Here is a 20,165-nt window from a genome sequence, read left to right on the forward strand (position 1 = left end):
TATTGCCCCCAGACTGCAGTTTCTCCATTTATGTGAACGACATGCCGAAAACTGAGAGCACGTTACTTGTTCAGTACGCAGACGGCACCTCTATCTTGACTCACCCAAGCTCTCTATCATCTGCATCCAGTCTTCGAGACCACGTGACACAGGTTGGTAATTGGTCTTCGGCAAACTGCCTCTAGATAACCGATGGTCGTTAAGGGTAACGGGCTGGATTCCAAGAGAAAGCAAGCGTTGCAGAGGGTGGCAGAAAGCTAGGCGGGCTTGTGGGGATAAGGTGGCCGCGGCTGAAACAGGGCAGGGTTAATTGGAGAGATACGGGAGAGTCTGAAGTGTGCGTAGTCAGGCTAGCTGATGATGATCATGAAAAATCCAGGCGCTAACGAACGACGACACAGAGGGGACACAGCGCTTACTCGCAACTACAAGAATTTTTGTTCAGAAGCTTCTATATATACACAACAAAACCAACACAAACCCAGAGTATTATTTTATTTATTTATTTAGTACATACTGCTAGCCTCATGCCGAGGCTGTTGCAGGATTGGGGCATAATATACAAGGGGAGAAAACAACAGTAAGAAAAGTACACTTAAATTATTGTTATACAGTTCTAGTTGGCACAGTGGAACAAAAGAAAAAAAAAACTAGTCAGAGATCATAAGTCACAAAAAAAAAAAATCGGTCAGCATGTGGAGTAATCACACTCCACATGCTGACCGATGTGCAGGAAAAGTTTAACTCGCTGTTTTCAATGATGATAATGCTGATGATGATATGATGAAAAAAGAAAATGAGGAGAAAGCTCTATCCCGTCTACACTGAAAGCGAAGCTTAGCGTCCTCCTAATTTTTTTCGCTCTGTTTATTTTCACCAAAAGTCGCAGCGACCTCTGGATGACATCCCACCCCCGCAGCTGAAGGCTGCGGCAAACTCTGGAGAATGGCGGGCCATCTGGTTGCACCGGTGGATGGAGAAGGGTGCGTCCGCCGTGGCATCATCGTGAGGGTCGCCGCACGCGACCAGGCAGCGGCTCACATGGAAGAGCTGCTCCCCGCTCAGTTCTTCGAAGCCCCGGAGTCTGCGGCCGCGCAGCTCCGCCGCTCTCTTGTACGCCCGGAAGAGCGCGTGAGCGCCCACGGACACTCCTGGCCGACGGCCGCTGTCGTGCAGATGAGTGGCCACCGCACGGGAGCGCCGATAGCTGCGTGGCTGCTTGAAGGCCTTGTTCCTGCGACCATACCATCATCATCATCATCATAATCATCATCACTGTGGCTGCGGCCAAAGGCTGAGCTTCCAGAACAACCCAAGCGGACGAGGCAGCCATTGTGGTCGCAATACCAACACAGAGAGAGAGAAAAAAGAAAAAAAATTGCGAGGACACTGGCAACTAAAGTGTTGAGAGGTGAAAGCCGAGGACACCATGTGCCGTGACGACTTCCGGTGGATGTAACGTCACACCGTTCCCGTGGAAATATCGACGTCCGCGCTATTTCGACGCAATTTCGCCATTTTTGCCTATAATTCATTTACAGTTATCAAACTTGGCTTCTAGGCTCATTTTTTCCTCCTCTATCTGAATCAACCATTGGTTTTCTTCAATATTTTTTAGTTCCCGAGTTAAACGCGTGCGTCCCGCTTTGTTAACGGACGGATGACAGTATCAGCCGTTAAAGGCTTTCGTCTTCATATAATCACGGATTCGCAAGATGTGTTAGACCAGGGGCAGGATATGGCAGGCAGCCATTAGCATCCTGTAGGACGTACAGCGCATCAATATGTAGAGGGGAACGAAGGCACGCACGCCACCGCCCGAGCACTAACCCCGGTAACCTTGACACACGGACAAGCACCACTGCTCAAAGTTGCCGACCCCATGAAATCCTAGAACATTACAGGCTAGGAAAAAGGGAATAAGCGCCAGCGGATGAAGAACTATAAAAGGAGCAGGGAAAAACACTGAGAATTCAAACATATACAGGGTGTTTTCTTTTAACCGTTTACATATTAAAAAAAAAAAAGGCGCTGACAGTATCGTGAATGCCGCCTTCACGGAACGTATAATCGGCTCTGCGGACACAAGATAGGGACATAGCGGTCAAATTTATTTAATTAGCCAAATTTCGTTAATAATCTTTCTAACTCTTCACTTTACGCTGCATATTGCAGTCGCAATATTGAACACTGCAAAGATTCAAAGCTAATGCAGTTTGCAGCATGTGCCTAAGTGCAACAGATATTGAGATATTCCCGACTGATTTTTCAGCTTTTCGGATCCGATTCGGGAACGGAACGCTCAGAGTGCCCCGGAAATCCCACCCGTGATACTACGTAAGAGATTGACGAAATGATGACGACAACCGACGGCACCAAGGCTATAGCTGCGTTATCACCGTGCTGCTTTTTCGAAGCCTCTGATGGCAGGAAGCGTGCCTCCAAGTTCAATGCCAGTGACGAAAAAAGAGAGCGTGCTGCTCACGGAAGCAGTGGCTATGCGCTCTTCTCGAGCGCCTGCTTGTCGCAGTTGCGGTGATGATGGTGTAAAACATTTATACTATTTACAAAAGAGGTACTGCTTGGAACGGGCCTGAAGCAATACCTCTTTTGTAAATAGTATAAATAAATGTTTTACACCATCATGACCACAGGCAGTCACTCGAGAAGAGCGCATAGTCATGATTCCGTGAGCAGCACGCGCTCTTTTTTTGTCATTGGCATTGAATTTGGAGGCACGTTTCCAGCCATCAGCGGCTTCGAATAAGCAGCATGGTGATAACGCGTAAAATTTCCCTTTCCGCTCTGGCTCGGCCAAGACAGGAATGGTGTGCAAGTTGTTTGCTCGTGCTTTATAATTTTTTATGCAAAGCAATTTCAAAAGACATGAACTGATGACTGTCAATTGCCCCGTCGTATCTCTGTGGCTAGGTTTTATGCATCAGTAATGCTCAAAGTGCTTGCCTTCAACCGCCACGCATGCCATGAATATCTCCTTCATGGACTGCAGCACTCGTTTAACAACCTGCGGGGGTATATTCGCACATGCCTTGATGCTTCTTTGTTTGAGGTCTGGCATGTCTTCGGGTTCAGTTGCGTAGACTTCATTCTCGACGTAATCACGATTAAAGGAGACTAATAAAGTTAGGTCGGATGACGTGACCAGAACATGATTCGACAGCGCCCTATCCACTGACCGGGGAAGTTGCTGTCGAGCCAATCCCTTGCACGCGACGAGAAGTGCGCAGGCGCCCCGTCTTGCTGAAACCACGAGCCGTGGACTTAACGGGATCTCGGACATGAAATCGCTGACAGCCACTTAGAATGCTCGTTGTGCATGACTTTGCTGTTAGATTTTCTTCTAGAAAGTATACGGCCCCACTACTCGATTTGAGTAAATGCCACACCAGCCATTCACTGACCACCGGACTTGGTGGTGGTGTTCCCGGAGCCATTGCGGGTTCTGATCAGACGACCAGTAGTGGGCTTTGTGTACATTTTCTTCCCCATTACGGCAAAAGAGGGCCTCGTCTCTACACAGAACTTTCCGAAAAAAACGTCTTGTGTCTTCGTCACACTTGATCAACGCCCAGTTCCTGAATTCATACCGCTTTTTATAATCGTGTTCACTGAGATCGTGATGCGTGATAAGTGGTAAGGATAAAAACTATGCTTCTTGAGCCCTCTCCCGTCTCAATAGCGGGAGGATCCAATGGCCTCGACGATTTGACGGATGTTGGCTTTGGGGTACTCACGAACGTAGGCGAGAGCATTTATCTCGAATTCTTCACTCAGGATATAACTCCCTTTGCTTTCCTTGAATGAAGCACAGATCCTGTAGTCCGGAACAGTTTGTGCACTTTAGCGAACATCGTATGCTACGGAATCGGGCGGCCAGGATTCTCGGAGGCGTAGAGTCTGGTGGCGAGGCGAGCGTTGCCATTCGTTTTTACACAGGCGACAACCATGTGCATTCTCGGTCAACGAGTATCGCGGTTGCAGCTGCCCTGCTATTCCAACGCGCATTCAGAGTTCATATGTATAGTATTGCAGCAGCCTTGTTCGTTTTGTGGACCAGTGGAGATTCTAGTGAAAAATAATAAATCGGAAGCCGATAAACCGCCGGTCCTTTCTTTTCCAAGCCGGAGCGCAAAGGGAAATCTCGCGCGTCATCACCGTGCTGCTTTTTCGAAGCCGCTCACGGCAGGAAACGTGCCTCTAAGTTCAAATGCAGATGACAAAAAAAGAGCGTGTGCTGCTCACGCAAGCAGTGGCTATGCGCTCTTCTCGAGTGCCTGCCTGCATGCCGCAGTCGCAGCTATAGCCTTGGTGCCGTCGGTTGTCGTCAGCATTTCGTCAATCTCTTACGTAATATCGTGGGCGGGATTTCCGGCGCACTCTGAGCGTTCAGTTCCCGAACGGGATCCGAAAGTTGAAAAATCAATTGCGAATATTTATTATCTGTTGCACTTAGGGACATGCTGCAAATTGAATTAGCTTTGAATATTTACAGCCTTCAAAATTACGATTTCACTATGCAGCGTAAAGTGAAGAGTTAAAAGGATAATTAACAAAATTAGGATAATTAATTAAATAAATTTGACCGCTATCTCCTTATGTTGTGTCCGTCGAGCCGAATATACATTACGTGAAGGCGGCGTTCACGATACTATCAGCGCCTTTGTTTTTTTTAAATCTGTAAACGGTTAAAAAAACGCCCTGTAAGATCAAGCCCAAAACGACCTCGCATAATCTGCACAGAAGAGCGGCTGCAAGATCCAATGGACTACCGGAAAACTGAAACTGACCATCTATTTTAGTTACAATTGAAATGTTCTCATCATTCTCATCAGAGGAAAGCTCTGGCTGGAGAGCACTAGTACAAACTTAACAGAAGATTCCTCTACCGCATGACGCCGCACACATTACAGCTAACAGACGAGGATCATCAGACATGTTCGAGAATCCGACACCGTTCCCGTGCGCACATCTCACCGTTAATGAATCATGAAACGAATAAGCAGCGCGTATTGTTCCAACTGCATGCCAGAACCGCTTGGCAATGCGGGACAAACCTTTATGCATTATAAAGTCCCCCTTCGACCCCATCTTCAGCTGGGAAGTCTGGCTCAGGAAGTTTGGCCGTCTTTCTATGCCTTAGGGCAAGCTGCACGACAAAAAAAAAAAAAAAAGTCTGGCTCACCGAACGTGATACGTGATTCGGATCTCCAGAACCTTATCATGTATCCCGTCCTTCATTGTCTGGTGACCCTTCAAGCGTTGTCGTTTATCTATTTCTCTTGTGCCTTGTGCACTGAAGAGGAATCTGAACTCGTATTTTTGCCGCAGGAACAGCTACACGTTCCCAGCATTCTTAGAAACTTCGATTTACTGCCCTGTGCGGCCGATTTCTCTAATTTAAATCGGATTAACGCCCGGCTCCCGCCTATTCTTTTTTTTTAAATTCCCTACATACGGTGGGAGGAGTCGACCAACGCATGGAGTGCCTTTCAGGCAGTCGCGTGGCGACTTTGCTTTCGCTTTTATTTTGTTTCTTTTAGGTTTCCGTGAATAAATACGTAGTCAGAGACTACACAGCTGCAAATTAGGCCCACGGAAATAAAAATACGCGTGGACTCTGCTCGCCGATCACTACATATCACGCCGCCGATGGCAGAGCGGCAAGCCGCCACGGGACTGGGTGAAAGGATGGTAGACTCTTCCCACCGTTTGCGGGGAATTAAGAAAGAGGATAGAGCTCGACGTTAATCCGATTTAAATTAAGGAAATCGGTCGCACAGGGCAATGATTCGAAGTTCCCAAAAACACTCGGAATGTGTAGATCGAGTTCCAGCGGCAAAAAGACGAGTTCAAATTCCTCTTCAGAGCACCTTCAAGCCCTCAATGGAGAGAGCGCCACCATAGTTAAACGAGGGCAAATGCTCATTCCTTTGGGGATACAGAGCTACCTATACACGATTTCATGAGGAGGTCGAAGGGCCGCAACCATATTCGATGTTGGAGACCTGCCAGCACTGGTTTGTAGCCCTGAGGATAATTCATGCGAAGCATCACGCACGCTCTTCCCGCCGTCCAAAAAGCCACATGCCTCTACACTCCAGACATGGACTACCCTATAAAAAAAGTAAAAGAGGAGTAAGCCGTCTAGTAGCGCACTTTCTTTTAGGGTCAGGGTACGTCGCCCAAGTACGGGGTATACTTCGATCACTAAATGTAGGAATGCTTACTTCCCAATGGGCACTGAAGCTACCTTGGATGTCCTGGGGACGTGTGGGACGTCCTGTGGACGTCCACTGAACGTCCAGTGGAGTTTCATTGTCCATTGGGTTTTGGCAACGAAAGCATATCTCGGCCACTTTAAAGGACAGTAACGCGATGCAATTAGGAATGGAGTGGATATCTTGAGTTAGTGATTAGAGGAGATTGAAACCTCATTTAAAATCTTGGTAACTGCAAAAACTTCGCATCTGCTTCCGTAGCCAACGGGAAGTATTACGTATTTTTAGTGACAGAAGTCTACACCCTGGCTGGACAGTATACCCTGCCCCTATTGGCCAGTTTGCTGGAGGAGCGTGTTCCCTCTTTATTCCCCTATATCATAGTTCGTGTTTACACTGTATGGTCTTGAAAAGGGCGTCATATGACTTCAGGGCACCATTACGGACAATATCGACCCGATGCCCACACTTCGAACCTGCTTTTCATTTCGCAGCCCACTTTAGCGCCCTCTAAGATATGAAACTTCATAGCTTCATATTTTAATGGAGGCAAGAACACAGGCGTAACACAAGGCAGCGGCTGTGTTAAGTATATGCTCTGCTCTCCGTTTTCTTGGTGCTGCTAAAGTATGTATCGACGTACTCTAACTCGACCAATTTTCTAATAAGGTGCAAGCCTTTAATGGCTCATAGTGTCGTCCGTTAACAAAGCGTGTCACACGCGTTTAACTCGGGAACTAAAAAAGATAGAAGAAAACCAATGGTTGCTTCAGATAGAGGAGGAAAAAATGAACCTAGAAGCAATGTTTGATCACTGTAGGTTAATTAGGTAATTAATTATATGCAAAAATGTCCAAATTGCGTCGAAATAACGCGGACGTCGATAAAGCCACAGGAACGGTGAGACGTCACATCCACCAGAAGTCGTCACGGCATAGTGAAAATTGTCACAGAATAGTCGGAAAAACGTCGGATTTGTGTCAAATTAGATGCAGAAATGTGTGATTAAGCACAATTAACACTTAAGATCCCCGAAATATGTACAACTTGGGTATCGATATAGCCACGGTAACGGTGTGACGTCACATCCACCGGAAGTCGTGACGGCATAGTGTCCTCGACTTTCGCCTTTCAACGCTTTAGTTGCGAAAGTGTCCACGAAATTTTTCTTCTATACTAAAAGCAGACTGCAAAAATTATTGCAGACTACGCATATTAGTAGTTAGCAATAATTTTATCGTAGCATGCTTATGAAAATCGGACCATATGCTGTATAGATTTGTAATAAAGGCTCAATTCACAGCAAATTAGATACCAACTCCACTTAAGCGATTCTTCGAAGCACTTTAGACTTACGTCCATCTGACTTCGAGTTTTTAATGGAATAAATCTTGCCCTGCCGTATGCCGACAATTATGGTATAGTCTCAAGTAATATCCTCTAGCCAGGCTCTTAATAACTGTGTACATTTGAGAAAATATTGCAGTATTCCTTTTTATAATCGTCGTACTGCGAAACAAAGGTAGTCGTCTGCGTTGTTCAGAATGACGCCCGATGGGCTACCGCTTAATGCGAGCAGTCAACACGCTGTGAAGTGACTCTCTAGCTTCCCTCAAAATGGCCTGGGATTTCAACAAAGCGCTCTACGAGCCCGTTATCGCAGAATATGGCATAGCCTTGACGCCAGGCATTCAGACTTCATTAGCAAGCTGATCGAGTATTCGATCTCGCGCAACAGCTCCGATATATTACTTCATGAGGAGCCTGTCAACAAATTCACAGGTTCATTTTGGACAATAGTAGTACTCACAACATATGCGGGCCTTTCTGGGTGTCGCCGCACTGATACTTCTTCTGGAAGAGCTCTCGGCCTTCTCTGGACCACGAAATCGATGAGCCTTGGTCGTCGACCATCATATTATCATGGCCGAAGGCGTGCATCATGCCTTCGACCAGCAGTGACCCCAGAAGGCCGTAGTTGAACTCCGGCGCCCCGCGATAGTAGAACAGTGGCCACACCAAGGCAACGGCCGGGACGTTGACTGTGTTCATTGGGCCATATGTAATGCCCGGCACATCGTGGAGGAACTCCGCTTCCTTCATGTCGGTGCCTTTTCTGAGCGCCGCAAACAATTTGCGCATTCGAGACTTGCGCGAGCCCAGGTAGTGCTCAACGAAAGTACCGTTGGGCTTAGGGTGTCCAGCGTAAAATCTGTCGACGCCTGCCCAATCACTGAGACCGGCCGGGTATCCAAGCCTCCACTTTATACGTCTCACCTTCCTTTCTAGCTTCATCTTAATGTACGCCGGCATCCACAAAGTATGCATGATGCTTTTCTGTACCTCCATTGTAATAGAACGCACCATCTTCCTAACCTCTTCCACCCTGCTGTCGTTGACGACCTTGAAGAGGTACGGGGCCAGGATGGCATGCTTGTACTCCCCGTACGCTTGGTCGTAGCAGTAAGCCTTAGGGTCGACCCGGTTGCTGACAGGCCCGGGTATTAATAAGTTTGCCACGCGCACGATGTGTCGGGCAACGTGCCAGCTCAGGTAGACCGAAGACTGACTATCATCCAGGGCGTGAGCCACACCGTGGAAGTAACGGTACGCGTTCGAACTCTCGAGGTCCAGCTTGTAGCTATCGGCTTGAACACGTGAAGAGTAGACGTCTAGGAAACGACTGTACGTGTCACCCGTCGCGTCATAGGGTCTCCCAGCGACGTGGTCTCTAATGAGCCGATCTTCCGTTACCACTATAGTGTCTGTGAGGTCGGTGATCCGTTCCTCACCCACACCGCAGAGAGAGAGAATGTCCTTCACAAACTTCACGAAAGCGGCGCTGGACAGTGCGGTTCTTCTCTCTTTCCACTCTTCGAACGCCGGGCTGGCTACCACGCGTACTAGTCGCTTGTTCGAACTCGTCCACGGGGACAGCTGGATGTCGAGGCCGAAGAAGACACTCAAGTCATACCGCATCAGCAACTCCAGCGCCTTGTCTACAAGGTCAAAGGCCATGCCGCTTTGTTCAAACCGGAGACTGTTTTTGTCCAGAAAGTTGGCCAGAGCTTTCGCGTTGGCGGCAGTGTCAGCGCCCCGTACGCTTTCCAGACAGCTCTGGTAGAAGGCCACCGCCTTGGTCACGGCGTCGTGGCTCTGATTGGCGCCAAGGTGGGCGGCGCTTAGGAAATGAGCTTTCACAGACGCCATAGTGTTGGCAGCGACGAACTTCTCGAGCGAGCCGCCCACGGCTCCGGAGTAGCCGCTGCAAACGTAAGCGCGGAAGTCGAGGCAGGCGTTCATCGCTGGGTTCACGGAGCGAGTCAGCAACCACGAACCACGGTTGCTGTCTTCATCCTCGTACACTGCAAACAGAAAGTTGGGGTATAGAATGAAACTTCCGCATAGGCCTCAGCGACGCCTGTATCGAGTGAAACGATGAGGAAGAGAATGCGCTGAATTCGTAAGTTCGCGACCGTTCATGTATGTATGCCAGCGGACGTGTGTTGCTATTGCATAGATGACGGAGCTACCATATGATGTCTGGTGCATGTAATCGACAAGGGAGTTGGCACCATGGAAAGTGTCAATGAAATTATTTCAAATATATCAATGCAATTTCCCGCTACCCAACGCGGCACTGAGCATCAGCTCATGGGTCGAGAGACAGATAGCCTCCTGATGAATTATCGGTACAAAAGTGAGTCTTACGGAAACTAGGGAAGAGAAACCTAAGTCTCATAAGCTCCACGGGTGGCTGTGTTTGCAACAGCCGCCTGCCGGGGCAGTGGCTAATCGCTTAACCGCTTAACCACTGCATCAGTGATCCTGTAGTGGTATGAGGTCTCCCCCGGTCAATGAATCTATGAAAGAGAAGTAGTACCTGCATGGGAGGGATCTGTAATGCTATGGAATTTTATACTCTTAATGGCACGATAAACGTCGTCTAAGTTTTTTTTCCCTTGCTTCCTACTATGCGGTAGGCAGGGAATGCCCCGATGCTAGCGTCCCTGTCTCTTTATCGGGGTGATGGCACCCAGAGTTCGCTTTGCAGATGTCATTTTCAGGCGCAAGTGCAGCGCTGACTGCTGTAATGGACTGAATTAAAGGTTCTAAATTTTTATCTGAAATAGGTTTTCAGTTTTATGGGGTATAACGTCGCAAATCGACTGTGGCTATGAGGGACGGCAGATTGGGCGAGTTGGTAATCCATAACAAGCCTTTTCAACAGCGCAGGACCAATTACAAGACCAGACAATCCGGATCTCTCCATTACGGCGTCCCTCAAAGCGAGCTTTTCAACAGCGCAGGACAGCTGGACAAAGAACAACAAGAGACAAACACCGCGATGAGGGACGCCGTAATGGAAGGCTCCGTATAATACCGACCACCTGGGGTTCTTTAACGTGCATTGACATCGCACAGTACACGGGTCTCTGGCATTTCGCCTCCATCGAAATGCGACCGCCATGGCCGGGATCGAACCCGCGTCTTTTGGGCTAGTTAACAGTTGAGCACCGTAACCAGTGAGCCACCAAGGCGGCTTGATCTGGAATAAGGCTGTTGTCAGGCAGCAGTACTGAACGGTCTTAAAGACGTACAAATTCGACTTTTCGCTACTGATATTTTGGTGTTGAGCAAATTTAGTCGGGTCCTACAATGGAATTCAAGTCGCCACCCTGGAAAGAGACGCTAGCATCGACGAACCCTAGTAAAAAACCGCGCTCAGCGATCATCACGCCAACGGCGCATACCGAGTAGAGGCGGCACGGGCTGCGACAGCTGAACCGCGTTCGGTATCCAAGCTGGTGGCGGCGGCATCGAGAGCAGTTCGGACTCGTGACGCCACGTGTTCTCTTCGTTGACCAGCGAGACGGCGACGATGACCATGAGCAGCAGGGCGGTGACCACGAAGACCCATAACATGGGCTTCCGCGGCTGGCCCGCCACTCCGCCGTCCAGGCTCTTCTCACACATCTCCAGGGTCTGCGCGGAGTGACGCCTTTCGGCCATGGCTTCGGTACCGGTGGCGACACTGCTAAAGCTGCTGTTGTTATGCTCGTACAAACTAGCCGGGTATGTGGTTGGGCTCGCGACGTACTTCTTCGCTCAGCGTGGCACGCGAGGTGCTGCTGCTGATGATGATGTTCTCGGTTAGCTTGACAGTGCCGCCTGTCGTATTCCCACTAAAAATGAAAACTGCCAGGAGCGGAGGCAGCTATTACAGGGATAGTAGTGTGAAGAGCTTTTCCAGAGGTTGCGATGGGGTTGTCGTTGTGGTGGTGGTGAAAAACATTTATTTAGGCTATTTACAGGAGAGAGTGGAGACTGGCCATAAGGGCCAGCCCCTTACAAATTCTAGGAGAGGTTCCTAGTCCGGGACCCCTGTGGCTTCCGTGGCAGCTCGGGCCCTAGCAAGGAGGGCTCTTTGGCTCTCTAACGTAGAGCAGCCGAGCAGGGAAGCCTCCCAGCTCTCTCTCGGGTAGGTGAGGGGAAAGGGGGTAAGCAGGGTTAGAGGGTCATGCCCACACCATTTCGTACACGCCCGAGAACGTGCAGGAGTCGCAGTATGTATGTCGTAAGTGAAAATTCATTGATGCCGGCCTTGAGGCCTCACGTCATCTTCTTCTGACCACTGAGAGAGAGAGAGAGAGAGAGAGAGAGAGAGAGAGAGAGAGAGAGGCTTCAAATGACGAGGAAGTTATGCGCAAGTCTAGATGGTAGGTGCGGGCCGTTGGAATGAAGAAATGCATAATATTGATATGGCAAGCTCCCAGAGCCGATTCCTTTGTTCACAAGAATATTTTTTTTTGCAATCAACAACACGTCCGATTTCCTAATTTCACCCGCCCACCTAACTCTCTGCAACGCCGGACATCATTGCCGATGAGCCATGCATATAATGCCTCAGCATTCATAACCACGAAAGAAATAGCTGACGCCCTCCACAAAAGCGATTAAATTTACATAAGATGCGCCATATTTCTGATAGTTCGAAGCTGGCCAGGCCTGCCGTGTGAGAAAAAGCTGTCGCAGTTGACTATCGCACACGACATCCTTGGCGCATAGTGATCTGTCACATTTAAGTTTTTTCTGATTCTCTCTACGCTCCATTTTTCATTAACATGAATGTACATGGAGAAGTCAGTGCATGGCATAAAGTACAGCGCTGTGGATATGTTCTAGGTGGCGGTGAAAAACATTTATCAACCATTAAAAAATTGCAGAGAGGTCGTTAGGGTAGGGCCCTATCGGCCCTTTCCCCTCACAATACTAAATAGAGCCCCTAGTCCGGGGCCCCATTGGCATGCAACGCCGCCCGCGTCCGTTGAACCAATTGAACAAAGGCGCCGCTAGACATTGTGCAGGTAGCATAACCTGCTACTTCTTACCACAGAAGTGGACAAAGAAAAACAGGGACTGACAGATTAACTCGTAAAACTCAGGGCAATACTGCGGACCGTACAATACACAATACCATAGACGGAATTCATTTGGGACGCGAATTAACGCCAGGGTGCCTTCATACTTGAAGTAACGGTTTACTAACAAGGTTAAGTTGAGAGTGAATGCAAGTGTTCGTACACACATACGCACGCACGCCCGCCCGCCCGCCCGCACGCACGCACGCCCGCCCGCCCGCCCGCACGCACGCACGACGCACGCACGCACGCACGCACGCACGCACGCACGGACGACACTGAAAGCGACATGCAGCCAGTTTTCAGGTGCAAGGAGATCGCACTGGTGTCGGTAAATAATGTAGGCCTTTATTAACGCTATACGCCGCCGGGGCGGGGGGGGGGGGGGTAGTTTTATTTAAAAGGAAAGACAGAAAGGTCGACCTCAGGGAAGATTCTCTGACCTGCTTCTCTGCATTGAGGAAGGCAGAAGAAGGGAAGAAAGAAGGCTATATACGACGGGTGATAACGATGATAGAAGTGCTTATCACCAATTTTTTGGATTACAGCCGGGTGACAAGACCTGCGCTGCTCAAAAGACCGCAAACCACAATCCTGCTGTACGGACAGCCGCAGAATTGTTATGAAAAAAAGCAACGCCCACTTCGACGTGCTCTGACGGGGGGCCCTCGTGTCGGAGTGAACTTTTCGCTACGACCAATGGCTGTAAATGGCTCATAGGTTTGGTTTGGTTTTATGGGGTTTAACGTCCCAAAGCGACTCAGGCTATAGGCCTCCTTTAACAAAGCGGATGACCGATATACTTGCCATATTTTTTTATTTTGTTAAACGGCTCGAAAATTCTTAGACCTAATGAGAGACGTCGGTTTAGTAAAACGGTTCCATTTATAAAAAAAATTATAGGGGACACTCAAGCTCCGCCTTAAGGGCATGACGCGATAACGTAATGAGCTAATTCCCATATATGCAGAAGGTCATTTTCTACTTCACCTTCACAGGTCCCTGGGAGTCTTCATGCCCCTACTGGCGCAGTGGTGCAGCGGTTAAGCGATGCACCACTGCCCTGCGATGGCAGGCACTGCCACCGGTGGGGCTTGTGCGGCCCGGGTTGCCCTTCCCGAACAACCAATAATTAATTGCCAGGGTGGGCAGTTTGCTGACTATCCGATGGGCAGGTTGCGAAGACGCCGCAAGGTCACGTGTCCTAGGTTGGTCTCTGGGCACCGCGTACCAGAATCATGATCGTGATTTTTCGCTCACAACGCCGACAACGCCGACGCCGGATTTTTTGGGTAAGGGGGCCTTTAACGATATCGCGTTAAAACGTTCACTGAGAAGCCTTCTCAGGTGTTTGGGTGGAACCACGGTGGGTGGAACCTCTAGGACTCCAGGGCCTACGGAGACTGAAGCAGCTCTCTCCAGTTCCACCAGGCGCCGCTGGTATCCTAGGTTCGAACTGGACAAGACCTCCTCCCACTGCTCCTGGGATTGGTATTTGTATGCTGGGGGACTGCCGTATTGCGACTGCAGCGCCACGAGGTGTGAGATAGCGTGGCGCCATCTGTCCGTAAAGCCAGCATGCGGCCCAAGAGGCTCCGGAGTGAATTGTGCCTTCGAGCGCTTGCCTATTTTGGCCGCGAGGGGGAGTTAGGACTGTCCTTCACCTCGATGTTGTTCCAAGATACAGCTATAAGTTGGAACCACTGGTCTTTGTTCTAGCGGGTACCTTTGAAACATCCACCTATATATAGTACAGGTAAAGCGGTGTATGGCACCCATGGACGACCGGATTGATCCCTGGTCACAGACTCAGAGATGGAAGGCAGCGGGACCTGAGTGAAGTGGGGGAGGACACCCAGTGTTCTCTTGTGGCTAAGGTTGGCTGCCGGTAGGATCGTCTACCTTGAGGGAAGGCGCTCTCCAACGGGTATGGCAGCACTCTTTATTATTAATCTCAGAGATGGAGTGGGCTCCAGGATCTACTTTAAGTCTACGCAGTACTGCATTTTCGCAACACAAATGGCGAAGCTGTCATTTTCACTTCTGCGACTCCATAGCTGTGCAAAAAGTTTAGAATTACGTTTTCTTTTTCGAGCCTTCGAAAAGGATCCTTTGAGAAATTCCTTTGCTGTCAATAAAAAGAGATAAAGAATTCTTAAAGAAACACTAAAGGAAAGAAAAGAAAGGAAAATAGGAAGCCATGTTGGACTGATAGGTCAGGGTCACCTGATAGCAAATATATCATTTTTCGACGAAAACAACGCTTTCATATAAACCATAGAATTGCATAAAAGCGAGGTACACTTGGCGCCGCTATTTGAAGATTCGTGCAGCTTCCACGAGTGACGTATTCGTGTCCTCTCTAGAGAAATGCTATTTCGCCGTCTCGATGGGCAATTACCGTCGAATTATATACGTGGAAAGCAGCGCAGCGACCATAGCCGACAATGCCAAGAGTTTCCTGGTTAAAACAGCACAGGACAGTCGAAGGTGGGAGATGATAGTCATGAACACGAACGCCGAACCTTTCGCCTCGCATTATGTGCACTCAGGCTTCATGTAGCCGTTATGTTCAGAACCGCAAAGTTCTCAACGGCACTCACACTGTGTGATGTGCTTGCTACGCTGCCGGCGAAGCGGTTGCGTTCCCATCTCAGCCACCGAATAGGCGACTTTGTGCAGGCTGCGGGCTTTATGAAATTGCGAAGTGTTTGTTTTTTTATTTTTAGTATTTTAGTACAAATACGCCTACATGGGTGTAAAAAGGGAGTAAGCTGTACTCCAGCGCACTACTTTTTCGAGCTCGCACAGCGCTTCACACATTGACTACGTGCATCACTCTATACAGAAAGGAGTAAAAAATAAAGAATAAACACTCTAGGTATTTTGTAAAAAGGAGTGCGCTAAAGTATTGTTTACTCCCTTTTTACTCCTTTCTGTCTAGAGTGATGCACGTAGTCAATGCGTGAAGCGCTGTGCGAGCTCGTGGTCTTCCATGTTTTCTGCTCAGTGGAAAGCTCACGAATACGCTTTTAGTTGTGTTGAAAAATATCTGAGAATTACCAAATGCTTGCAACTCAGGCTATGAGAGACGCTCTAGTGGAGGGCTGCGGAAATTTCGACCACCTAGAGCACGTTCAAGAACCCCATGTGGTCGAAATTTCCGGAGCCCTCCACTACGGCGTCTCTCATAGCCTTAGTCGCTTTGGGACGTTAAACCCCTATAAACCAATCAAATAAACCAGCAACATCACCTCTCATTTGGCTCATAAGTTTTCCAGCGCGGGTCATCATGCACGCAGTATACGCGAAACGCCGGCACACGAGGCAAAGTTTTCCTCGAGAGAAAGCATTCAAGCAGCTGATGCGCGTTCAAGGTCACACGTGCGTCCCCTGCCCACAGCTACAGCCGGTAGGCGGCAGAGTATACAGTTGGGCGGAACGTTTGCCGATTCGTTTCCACTTACAACTCACAGGCAACAATTAACGAACGAATAAATCGCAACGCCACAGCAGAGTCAATCATAAGCGTTGTTTGCGATCATTCTTACTGCGTAGAGCGCGACCGTTGCTCGCATGGTTTTGAGGATCCCTCGAAGCTTACGTATACTACACGAGGAAATAACAGCGCACTTCTTGCACTTCCGTATACTACACTTTATGACAGCACACATTGCACCGAAGGCCATACGTTCGCGTTATCGTCGCCGATGCATACACGCGTAAGCGCGATCAGCAGTGCCCGGCACAACAAGCATCTCACTGTGCGAACAGTAATCCGTAAGAAATGTTATGCCAGCTCTTCTTTACTGGCAACCAGAGCAAATATGAGGTTAATCATTAAAATGTATAGATTCTATCTCGCAGCCATGGTAAAATAGGTCTAATCTATTTGGAGCCAATGCTGGTAAAGTGGCGATGACCAGGCCGGCGAGTCTTCCGAGGCGAAGACCGGCTCCACCGCAATGTAGGGTGGAATAACCGCAAAGCCGGAAAAGTGAACGATCTGCTTCCCGGTAAATAGGGGAAAACCTCTAATGACCAGCTCAGTATTTCAAACTGATATGTGCGTGCCTACGGGACCGGACATTAGGCATGAGCGCTGTCATTGTTTTCCACGTTCATGGGTGGAAAACTCTCGGTGACTTTATTAGCAAAACTCGAAAGCACAGCGTATGTTACAGAGCACCACCGATCTACAACGATCAAGCCCACCACGCCACCTGTCGGCTGAACTCCGGCCAGACGTCCTGCTTGGAATTACCAACTTTCGGGTCGTTAAGTGGCCGGCTGCTATTTCACCGTCACCGCAGCGACCGGACGCCGCGCACACACGGGGAACCAGTTAAAAAAAGCCGCGAAAGGCGTCGAGGTCGTTGCATGCGTAGTGTCGCACACCTTGCACAAGCGAAGTCAAGAACGAAGCCCGACCCGTGTGGAGTAGCTCCGCAAATATGAGATTAAGTCGTGAATGGCAGGTATATATGTCACCAAATTAGAAACCATGCCCGAATATGGAAGCGGGTGCTCAGGTACGTGCTGGCACTCGTCAAAAATACGTCATTACAAACGGAAGGGCATGCCTCTCGGCGAGACTATTATCCGGTCCAGCCCAGTCGCGGACCGCTACACACGGAACGCGGGTAGTATGGAGAGCGTAGTGTATACGCTGGCAGAAGAGGAGAGAGAAATTAGAGAGTTATTTCTGGACCAAAGGCATGAGCGTGAATGCGGTAGCTTGCCCATTGGTTGCACGCGAGATATGTTTAGCTCGCCCTTGAATTATATACTACTACGGCGAGGGGGTCGCAGCGTACGTGAAGACGTAGTATACGCGTGGCGCACAGTGCGGCCGGGTTTGCTACGTACTTGCGTGCGTACAGAGTGGAGACGGGCACACCCTATTTGTGTGCAGGTTGTCCGTTTTTGAGGCAAGTGCAGGTCAATAGGAATGCGACGGGTGTGTTGCTTTGTCGTTTTGTGACGCACGCGTTGGGAACACGTTGTGATCGGCCACCGGGCGTCTAGAGTGCGCGTAAAGATGTGTACGTAGTATGAAAGCGTCCTGGATCCGTTCCCACGGATAGATGTAACCAACCGGAGGGACGACGCTTACAGCAGCATGGTCAGTGCAAGAATGAACCACTGTTTATTGAAGGCACAGCTTTTATAGGCACGACGCTTGCCGGCGTTCTGGGCCAGCCGAGTGGGACGCGCGCCGGCGTTCTGGGCAAGCCGAGCGGGACGCGCGCCGGCGTTCTGGGCGAGCCGAGCGGGACGCGTGCCGGCGTTCTGGGCGAGCCGAGCGGGACGCTGTAATTTACTGCGCATTACTGTTGCGCATCGGCACGATGCAATAACTGATGCGCGGCACTGATACGAACACGACACGTGTCCGTTACAATAGACACACTAGACGTAGTGTGTCTTCATTCATTCATTCATTCATTCATTCATTCATTCATTCATTCATTCATTCATTCATTCATTCATTCATTCATTCATAGTGAATACTATGAAAATGCAACCCATATTGTAACAAGCGAATAATTGAATGGGATTTAGAAACCTGTTTGATGAAAAGCTGCTGCGCTCACACACAAATGTCCGGGCGATTGTATGTAGTACGGGCTGACTCGGTAATGATGGCGACCCATCCGGGTGGCATCTGTGAGCGTAGTTCCGACAACAAAACGCCTGAAGCAGAAACTTTCGCATCTGTTTTTAGCTGCAGCGATACACGCTTGGTACCAGTCCATCTTGTGCGTAGCTTGAACATGGTGCAGAACGTACTGTATATTCCTACCAGCATATCAAGCCTTCTTAAGAAGGGTCAAAATTTCGGGCTGGAGCCTTCCGTTCCTCCCCGCGAGCTCACAGCCTTGAATAGAAGGATAGCAAAGAAGGCTCCTCATGAAAACCAGGAACGGTGTCCTTTGACAAGAATGTAAAAGAGACTGCACCTAATGGTGCTAAAGATCGTTTGCAGAAGGTGGTGACATTCTTTAAACAAAATGACCTTTGACTATTGCAGGCAGACGAGATGGGAGGCTTTGTTGCCTTGTCAAGGTCCATTTACAATGAAAAAGCTACATTGGCCGTCAACAAGAACTTCACTCGTGTGAAAAAAGGGCAAAGTAGAATTAGGACTAAAGCAGTCGAGTTTTGCAAGCGTTTATATCTCCAGAGGCTCGCAAGAGATATAACTGTCAGTGAAAGTGGTGCGTTGCATGTTTTCTTTGACGTTTAAGACGCATAAACTGGATACTCCATTCTGTACCATTGTGAATGAAGGTGGCACGTGGCAGCACTGTGTTAGTAAATTCATTTTAAAAGTTTTGAATGTCCTTGATACAAGTGACCCCTTCCTGGTAAAGAATTTAACTTACGTTGTTCGTTTCTTTCAAGATCGCAGTGATGTAGGTAGCGCTCGTGTTTATTTTTGGTTCTTTTCGTTCCTGTCCTGGTGGCGCTAAAAATATGTATAATTTGTCACGAATCCAACTAACCCAACGTCTAACTGTTTTAAAGTACCTTTAGTAGACTTTTGGCTACACACTCTATAGGCTGTGAATAAACAGAAGGAAATATCTATAGCAAGCCAATAGCGACTATAAGACGTCTGTAGACTGTCTATTGACCACTTTTATAGGAGGCGATTCCCACTAGATAGCAGACCACGCCCTGAGCATGATCTAAAGTGGCTGTTTGGGCTTGTTGGTGAGTGATCATTGTCAAAGAATGCAGCACGAAAAGACAAGGACAAATGAAGAAGTGGACAGCGCCTGTCCTGTCCACTTCCTCGTTTCTACTTGTTGCATTCTTTAACGATGAGCGTGATGGCTGCCACCATGGGCGTCCGGAAGGGGGGGCAGGGAGCGCCCCCCCCCCCCCCCCCTAGAGTTTCTTATATTTTTTATGCACTATCAGAAAGCAACTGCACAGCTTGATTAGCACGCTTAGGTGATAGTAACTTTTCGCATTTCCCTTATTAAGTTTAATTATTTGTTCATTAATAAAATCCAGTGTATGTTCTCCAAGCCTAGCATTAATTTGCTGTTTATAATTTTTGTTTCATGTGCATAGTTCAGACCACAAATAGTGCCTTTTTGGTGCTAACTTACCCCCCCCCCCCCCCCCCCCCCCCAAGTTCTGCGGACGCCCGTGGCTGCCAGTTGGTATCATGAACGAGCGGAAGCCGCCCTGTGACGTCATTAGCAATGCACGCACTTTAGAGTCGCGGTACACAGCTTCAACGATAAAGGGCACCATGCCACCTGTCGGCTGATTTCCGGGCAGACGTCCGTCTCGGAATCGCCCTCTCGATGACCGTCAAGAGGCCGGCTACGATTTCAGTCACTGCCGTGGCCGGACGTCACGCTCACATACACACACGCGGAACTCTTTTAAAAGCCGCGAAAGGCGTCGAGGTTGTTGCATGCGTAGTGTCGTACATCTTGCACAAGCGAAGTCAAGAACGAAGCACGACCCCTGTGGAGTAGCT

At 49.0% G+C, this 20,165-nt stretch overlaps 1 protein-coding gene across 1 annotated transcript; it reads right to left on the reverse strand.

Moving 5' to 3' along the window:
• Positions 1-792: 792 nt before the first annotated feature.
• LOC149335687 (uncharacterized) lies at positions 793-11,252 on the reverse strand. Its single transcript, XM_089553859.1, has 3 exons — positions 10,994-11,252; positions 8,050-9,604; positions 793-1,234 (listed from the first exon to the last, which is right to left on the reverse strand). Exons 1-3 carry the CDS (start codon positions 11,250-11,252, stop codon positions 874-876), a joined length of 2,175 nt encoding a protein of 724 aa, XP_089409985.1. The 3' UTR covers positions 793-873.
• Between the last annotated feature and the right edge of the window lie 8,913 nt (positions 11,253-20,165).

The sequence above is a fragment of the Amblyomma mixtum genome, chromosome 7 (genome assembly GCF_055824585.1).
Source record: "Amblyomma mixtum isolate Tamu chromosome 7, ASM5582458v1, whole genome shotgun sequence".
NCBI lineage: Eukaryota > Metazoa > Arthropoda > Arachnida > Ixodida > Ixodidae > Amblyomma > Amblyomma mixtum.